The sequence below is a fragment of the Dunckerocampus dactyliophorus genome, chromosome 21 (genome assembly GCF_027744805.1).
Source record: "Dunckerocampus dactyliophorus isolate RoL2022-P2 chromosome 21, RoL_Ddac_1.1, whole genome shotgun sequence".
Classification (NCBI taxonomy): domain Eukaryota; kingdom Metazoa; phylum Chordata; class Actinopteri; order Syngnathiformes; family Syngnathidae; genus Dunckerocampus; species Dunckerocampus dactyliophorus.
The window spans coordinates 8,816,317-8,824,794 of record NC_072839.1 but is presented as its reverse complement, the minus strand read 5'-3'; the positions used below and the strand labels follow the sequence as shown (position 1 = coordinate 8,824,794).

General features: G+C 46.7%; 1 protein-coding gene across 1 annotated transcript; it reads left to right on the top strand.

Moving 5' to 3' along the window:
- shha (sonic hedgehog signaling molecule a) lies at positions 1–6,194 on the top strand. Its single transcript, XM_054765232.1, has 3 exons — positions 1–559; positions 3,787–4,048; positions 4,557–6,194. Exons 1-3 carry the CDS (start codon positions 257–259, stop codon positions 5,228–5,230), a joined length of 1,239 nt encoding a protein of 412 aa, XP_054621207.1. The 5' UTR covers positions 1–256; the 3' UTR covers positions 5,231–6,194.
- The last annotated feature ends 2,284 nt before the right edge of the window (positions 6,195–8,478 follow it).

Sequence of the window (8,478 nt, the reverse complement as noted above, 5' to 3'; positions counted from 1 at the left end):
CTTATACAAGACCTGCTTTGCTTGGTGATTTTTTTCTACTCAATGAAAGTCAAGTGAAAGATCTCCCGCCGTGACAGACAAGGCAAAGACAGCCCGCTTGGATGCTGCCGGTGGTCGTGCGTGTGAGACCTTCCTTTCCGCACCTGCCACGCTAGAAGACAGGCGACAAGGGCACCGAGAGAGCCGGCACAGGCGCACCGAGAGGCGGCCACCTCCTGAAGGACGCACACCCCCCCACCCCCTCCGCTTGTAAAACATGCTGCTGTGGACCAGAATAGTACTGCTGGCTGTCATCTGCTCGTCCTTGCTGGTGTCCCCCGGGATGGGATGCGGGCCGGGCCGGGGCTACGGCAGGAGGAGGCACCCCAAGAAGCTGACACCTCTCGCCTACAAGCAGTTCATCCCCAACGTGGCCGAGAAGACCCTGGGGGCCAGCGGCAGGTACGAGGGCAAGATCACGCGCAACTCGGAGCGCTTTAAAGAGCTCACCCCCAACTACAACACAGACATCATCTTCAAGGATGAGGAGAACACCGGCGCCGACAGGCTCATGACTCAGGTAAGACAGCGCTTCTCTCCGGGCCATGAACGCACCATCGCTGCGCACCGGGCACGGCAGCCTCATGGCGCACATGTGTGTCTTTACCGCCCCCTTGGCACGCACCTTTATTCATACTCAGCATCATTATTAATTGCATGATGATGACGCTTACAGGACGGGATGAATGCATGAGGAGAGCAGCAGGAGGACAGTGAGGACACTTCATGCTTGTCTACTTAAAATATTCATGTCCACCCTCCCGCTCATATCTATATTTGTATCCTCCTCCGGCTCTACCCTCTCTGCATTTAAGTCACATTTATGACGGGAGGGGGTTGAATTTAGTGCAAATACGAGCGCTCTGTGGCGGGACAATATAGACTTTAAAAGACACTTGATATTTTTAGGAATAAAAACGCTTCAGTGTAAATTAGAGCTAAATCACCGTGATGATAATGGTCCCCGTGGGGGCTCTGTGCGGAATATACAAAGAAATATCAGTAGAAATAAATAGAAGTAGAAATATGAAATGAAATATAAGAAGCAGCGGGCTGTGATATGAAATGGAAGAAGAACTGCGGAGGATTTGCAGCCCAGAAAGCTGCGTTCATTCTCGTGCTGGAATTTCTTCCACTCGTTCTTCTGTCCTCCCCACCAAAAAAAACGAGAATTAGCCGGATTGTGACTGAATGAAATGCAGGGAGGTTAAAATGGTGACGCTGGTACAGAAGATGTGAACTTGTGACCCCCCCGCCCCACCACCACCGGCAGGTATCCACCAGTCCTAAATAAACTTGCAAGCCGACGTGGAGTCGTTTTGAATAAGAACCCGCACATCCTCGTGACGCTCACACTTTGCGCCTTGGCCTTTTTTACGCACGAACGTGGAAGGTGCGTGGCGGGAGGGGGGCATAAATATATACATTTATGCACTTTATAGTCAATAACGATGAAATGTATCACGTTGATGACATCTGATGACGTCACGGAAGTGAGAGAGATGTTTGCGCTTTCGAGAAAACCCAAGACATCTCTTTCTTGGGGGGGGGAGTGTTAAAGCGTTAAAAAGTTATTATATAGATTGTTGTTTGCACTGACAGATGTGTGTGTGTGGCGTGGAGGGAGGGGGCGGGAGGGGGCTTGCGTCCTGCTGGGCTTTACGGTGGATGAGCAGAATTGGGCTTGATTTGCGGCACACGACCTGATGAATTAATAAATAGACGTCGCTTTACGGCTCTTGACCGTCTTAGAATGTGTGTGTGTGTGTGTGTATGTGTGGGGAGGGGCCGACGGGGGGGGGGGGGGGTCGTATTTAATGCAGCACATTCTACAAGTGTGATGTCCTCATAAAACTGAGGCAGATGCTGTCCATCAGAAGACCACCTTAGCAGGCAAAGCACGTATGGACGCCTCCCCACCCCCGACTCCCACCCCCTCCCCAGAATGAAAGTTGTCGTGAAAAGCCCCTTTGTGATGTTTTACTGGACAGAAGTTGTCTTTTATGTATTTAACTTAGCTGCCAATCCGCTTCTTTATGAGCACTTTTTCCATTGACGGCTTGATTGATTGGTTGATGGATTGAAGACAACCTGCTGGTCCATGTGAGGGGGGGTGTGAGGGGGGTGAAATCATAAAAATGACGGTTGGGTGCAGGTCCTTATGTTATAGAGCAGTGAAGCGAATGTGGGCTCTTATCAATATTTCATAGTCAGCTTGCTTGAGCCGAGATGTTCCTTCACGACGCTCACTTCCTAACATCGCAACACGCTGATTGCGCCTTCAATTGCATTTCGACATCTTACGGGCTCAAATAAGCTCCAAATCGGGGCTCATTATTCCTGGACAATGCTATAAAAATATGTTCACGCTAAAAGAGTCACTTTTTAGCCATCAAAGTACACAATAACGTACATACTTGTATGTGTATGTGTATGTACTAGCGCATTTCATCACATTGGAATATGACTGAAAGATCGTTTATAGCAGTGGTCCACAACCTTTTTGGACCCATGGCCCGGCTCGTGTTCCCACAAATCTCCGCGGACCGGGGTGGTGGCGGTGGGGGTCGTACAGCGATGTAATTTACCTCATTTTGTATGTATTGTGTCAAACTAAGACAGGAACGACATCAAATTAAAAGTGAATACAGACCCACCATCCACCACTACAAGTTTGTTTTTCAGAGAGAAGATTATAGCGCCGCTGCTTGATGTGTGTGCTAACAGGCAGTGTGCTAGCATGAATTAACTTGAACGGATATACACATTAGCACTCAATAACGTCATCAAACTTTACCTTTATGCATTCCCACAGAGTATCAGCATTTGGGAGCAAATATGAAGTGAAAAAACCCGATAAAAATACAGTATAGTTGACAATCTTTGCAGAGTGGGAGAAGGCTAGAGCACGTACAATGGTGCGTTCAAGGACTGTCAAACAAAGCGGGACACTCGCAACCAACAACATAAACATGCAAAAACTTCAAACTATATAATTTTTTTAATAAAATAAAAGCCCATATTTCCAAAATTGATATGCATTCACTTAAAATTGTATTTAGTTATTTCCAAAAGTATTTTTTGTGTGTGTATTTTTTTTTCATTGCGCCTGAAGGGTTTGGCCCCGCCCACGGACCGGTACTGGGCCCCGGCCCGGTGGTTGGGGACCCCTGGTTTCTAGTATATGTATCCTATTTAGCAGGGGGGTCTGTGGAAATAAAAATTAACCAACAAAAACACAAGCAAAAATGGGAAAAAAATAGAAAAAAAACCGGCACAAACCAAAAGAAAAGGTTGAAATCTGAAATGCTGATACTGATCATTAAGAATAAGTTAAAGTGCTGTCTTTGAAAATATATCTAACTTCTTTTTTAAGCACATTTTTTAAAATATAGAGAAAATATCATCAAAAAAGTTGCTATAGAGGACAGTTAGTGTGCATTTAAAAGCACCTCTTTTTTATTTTTTTACTTTAAATAAGTGTATTGATCCCCGGGGACGAGAAGTGTTACACAGCAAAGGTGGAAGCTGAGATGTGGATGATTTTTAGCATCTTTAATGCTAAAAATGCATCCAAGCGGCCCCCATCTGGTTGTTTTGGTGGGAAATGAAAGGTGCAGGTGTGCTCCCGAGCCGCTAACGTCATGGTTCCAATAAAAGTATCTGTTTTTCCTGTAAAAGTCTAGCGTAGAAAAGCAGACGCTTGTAAGAACGTCCTGTCCTGTGTTGTGTTGTGTTGGTGGACAGAGGTGCAAAGACAAGCTGAACTCTTTGGCCATCTCAGTGATGAACCAGTGGCCCGGGGTCAAGCTGCGTGTCACCGAGGGCTGGGACGAGGACGGGCACCACTTTGAGGAGTCCCTCCACTACGAGGGCCGAGCGGTGGACATCACCACCTCGGACCGGGACAAGAGCAAGTACGGAACCTTGTCCAGGTTGGCGGTGGAGGCCGGCTTCGACTGGGTCTACTATGAGTCCAAAGCCCACATCCACTGCTCGGTCAAAGCAGGTAGGACATACTTCCGTGAAGACATTGCTGTCCTTTTTATCTGTGGGGGACGACAAGCTGGAGAAATGACAGCACTAAAATCCACCAAAAAAGTCAGTGAATGCATCATGAATGATTCAGGACGTCATTTGGGGGTCAGGTGACTTTTTAATGCGCTTCATGGCCGAGCATCCTAAAAGAAGATTAAAAGCCCCCCCCCGGCCCCCAATCAGGCCTCTTGTGTCCTCTTGTGATCCTGGAGACTGGTATGTGAGGACCTCCACCAAGGCCAACAAGATGGAGGCGTTTAAAGAGGGGGGGTTCATTTAAATTCAAATGTCGGAGCAAACATGAACGGCACCTGAGCAAATATAGCAGCAGACTTTTCATGACAATGGCTGCTTGTCATCCACAATACGTTTGGGGGTCTCAGACAGTGTGGAGGGGCCAATACGCATCCTGCAAAGAAGGGGGGGGGATGTGAGGTGTTCTTTTTGCTGACGCCAATATGAATTTCTTGTTTACACAGAAAACTCGGTGGCGGCCAAGTCAGGGGGCTGCTTCCCGGGGTCCTCCTCCGTCACCCTGCAGGACGGCTCCACCAAGGCGGTCAAGGACCTCCAAAGGGGGGACAGGGTCCTGGCGGCGGACGGCGACGGGAACCTGGTGTTCACGGACTTCATCACCTTCATCGACAGGGACTCCGCCACCAGGAGGATCTTCTACGTGATCGAAACTGACGGCGGCCACAGGATCACGCTGACCGCGGCGCACCTGCTCTTCGTCAGCCTCAACTCCACCGCCAGGGGGCGCTCCAAGGCGGTCTTCGCCAGCCAAGTGCGGCCGGGCCACCGGGTGCTGGTGCCGGACGGCGCGCGTCTCCGGGCCGTGACGGTGTCGCGCGTGTCCACAGAGGAGCAAGTGGGCTCCTTCGCGCCTGTGACCGTGCAGGGGACCGTGGTGGTGGACCGGGTCCTGGCGTCGTGCTACGCCGTGGTGCAGGACCACCAGCTGGCGCACTGGGCCCTGGCGCCGCTACGGCTCGCCCACTGGGCGTCATCGCTGCTGTGGGGCGCACAGAGGCGGCCCAGCGCGCACGAGGACGGCGTGCACTGGTACTCGAAGGTGCTCTACCACTTAGGAACGTGGCTTTTGGACCCCCACGCCCTCCATCCTCTCGGGGTGTCGTCTTCCTCCAGCTGAAACATTTTTCTCTTCAAAGATGGAGGACGGGCTGCAAGAGATCACAATGATGGTAAAAAAAGGAAGAAGCTAGCTCGCAGTGGATATTTATTCTTCTTCTTCTTCTTCGCCCTTTCCAAGAATGAACGGAGCCTTACGTTTGAATAATTTATTCTCACAGGAACTGGCAACATTGTGCATAATCTATTTTTCTATATCTCAAATACTGACAAAAAAGAAGACAAAAGAAGTAGAACGGAGCTAACTGTTGATAATGTGCATACATACAATATATACATATAGAAATGTATAAATATATGTGTGCAACTGACTCTTATATTTTGGGGAGAACAAAGTCGGCGGGGTGACATAAATTATATTTTTATACACAGAATTGTAAATTAGATTTTGACAGATCGCTACCGAATCACATTTCGTTATTTGAAATAGTGTAAAGATATGAGAATATATTTTAATTTAAATACAGTAGTATTGGCTAAAAGTATTGGAAAATGTAAAAAAAAAGAAAAAAAAAGAAAAAAAAGAATCTTGTACTGCTCGCTTATGGAGATTTTATTTTATTGTATTTTTTTGTTGTTTTTTTTTTTTTTAGAACTGTTGGTTTACGTTGTCAGAGAGGGACAGATATTCTGCCTCGTGTCTGCATTCTCTACTTTTATTTTCTACTTTGTTTCTACTTCCTTCCGTTTTTCCTCCGAGAGAAAATACGAAATGCAGATTCTGACAATGGAGTGACAGTTCAAAGTAGTCTTGAATAAATTAATAACTCATGTAAATGTACTAAAAATGTATTTTTCTCTTGTTTTGTAAGAATAGTTTTGTAGAGATTGACCTGCGGCAGATGCACAGTTTGACTAGTTCTATAGGCGGAACTTAGCAGTTAACTTTCATAACAGGGCCACATGTCTAGAGTTTATTATTTATATGTTTATTACGAAAATGACATAAAGAAACATGTTCAAACTTGGACTCGCCACATGTCTTTGTTCTTTTGCATATCAGCTCACAACTGGAGGGAAGAAACTGCAAACTTTTTCCACCGTGGGTTGACACAAATGGAGATTTTGCACTTTGAAAAACCTTTTGCCTGCTTGCGAAATGTTGAGAGCCCTTGTCAAATTTAACGAGGTTTGCCCTCTGCAAATAACTTCTATCTGGCAGACAAATTAAACACAAGACTGTTTGTTGGCCCCCGAACTCACCCCCACCACCACCTCAGTCTCACACTCGCCCCTTCGAATGCCTTTTAAAACCCGCGTGACGTCATTAAAGTCATCAATCCTTGCTTTTTGGACCCATAACCTGAGTTGGGGAGACAAGGTCGGCGACGAAAATGTGGTTTTGCTGCTATTTTGTACGATGAGCGTTGCCGTTGTGGTTTAAAGTTGTGCAACCGCGACCCCGTGTGGAAGAACTGTGGTACTGCAGCATGGCGACGCATTATAGAGAAATTCGATACTGAGCAAACAACAAAACACGGACTAAAACGTCCGCAGTTGTGTACAAGTGACGCTGATTTGAACTAGCAGTTAAAAATGGAAGTGAAATAAAGACAATGGATACTTTGAATGACTCAGCAGGGGCGTAGGGAGATTCCCGTGGAATTAAAAACACAGCGCGCCCTTCTGCCTTTAACATGGTACGTGTGCTTTTTAATATTTAGGAATGATCATTTGGAGCAGGGATGCCCAAAGTACGGCCCGTGGCATGTTGTAGAAATACTAAAAATGGGGAAAAAAAGCTGAAATGTTACTAACAATAACTCAAAAAAGCTTCTGCTTTTAAAATATGTAACACTTTTTTTTAGCCTTTTTATATATAAAAAAAAGGCATGTAGCCTTTTAAAAAATATTTTTAAATATATGTATTATTTAAAAAAAATAGATTTTCCTCCCTTATTACTTATTTTGAACACAAACAAACAGATAAACGCCGGCAAAAACATAACCTTCCACGCTGCGCTTGGCGGAGTTCATCATAAAAAATACAAATATCAAAGCGGCTCCCAACATTTTTTGAGTTTTTCTGTATGCGGCCCCCTGTGGTAAAAGTTGGGACATTCCAGATTTGGAGTTACTTCATTTAGCTCCATGAGAGGTGCAAAATATTCCAGTTTTACAAGAACAATACTAAATGCAGGACATTGAGTGTTAGTCGGTACTCTTGTATTTGACCTCATGATAGTTGGTGAGGTCCTGCAGTAAGTGATGATGCATGTCAGGGTTTGGTGGTAAAATGATTAAAGGCGGCCTTGGGAGAGGTAAAAGCAGGCCACGGCCGGCTGCAGCTTCTCGGAGAAGTGTTGCAACACGAGCAGGAATTCCTCATCCTTCTCTCAGGTCGCCCACATTGTGTGCCGTTGTTGATATTGTGAGGTGGAAACTCAGGGAGGGACGAGGTGGCCCATCTCCGCCGCTGGTGTGACCCCGGGGTCCCTGACAGATACAAAAGCGTGCGCGCAGGGCAGCATTCCTCAGAGCAGGTAAACACAGCCTCCCTCTAATCCCTCCGGGGGCCCTCTGTCTGCCTGGAGCTCTTTTACAAATGTTGACTTTTGCAAACACGAACAGTCTGGCATTCTGCAAAACAAAACTCCGGGTTTCCAAGAGCCCGTCTGCAAATGACAGCGTTCTCCTCCTTCTTCCCGGCAACGTGGGCTCCTTGCGTGGACTCACTTCTTGTGTACATACACTGACGCATGCACAGTGAGCACACAAGAATTGTGACACCTTATCCATCACGGCTTGGCCTCTTCATGCCCACTCAGCCTCAAGACACGCTGGACAATGAATCATATGCATCCAACTTGGTGTGGAGGCCCTTTTCGGTTCCCAGTGCACAAAGCTAGCTGAACTAGAAGAGCACTGGCAAGAGACAAACAGACAAGCGGAGTCTTTTCCTTCACTTCCTGTAGGGGTCCCAATACTTTTGTTCTCCTGCTCAGTCTGGAGCGTGTTATCTACTTTTGTGTTATAAAGTGATGATAGGGCAAAGCGCTAATCAGAGGTGATAGCGAAACAGTTCGTGCTTTAAATTCCTTAGATAGAACGCAGCTACGCAACGTTTAACCCGACAAGGCTAACTTATGCTTCTTTTAGGGTGCACTCACAGTGGCTAGTAAAAGTAGCTCTTTTGCGCTCTCTTTCGGCTTTTTGTGAAGCCACCCCAGGAGTTCGGCGTGCTCGAGCACAGCACGCCAGTCAATCTAAATTAGCATTGACCAGTGTGAGTGCCCACTTAAGACTTTC

Coding starts and splice junctions, on each gene's coding strand:
- shha (XM_054765232.1), top strand. CDS start 257: ATGCTGCTGTGGACCAGAATAGTACTGCTGGCTGTCATCTGCTCGTCC. Junction 560..3,786: donor CCGACAGGCTCATGACTCAG/GTAAGACAGCGC, acceptor GTTGGTGGACAG/AGGTGCAAAGACAAGCTGAA. Junction 4,049..4,556: donor CCACTGCTCGGTCAAAGCAG/GTAGGACATACT, acceptor TTGTTTACACAG/AAAACTCGGTGGCGGCCAAG.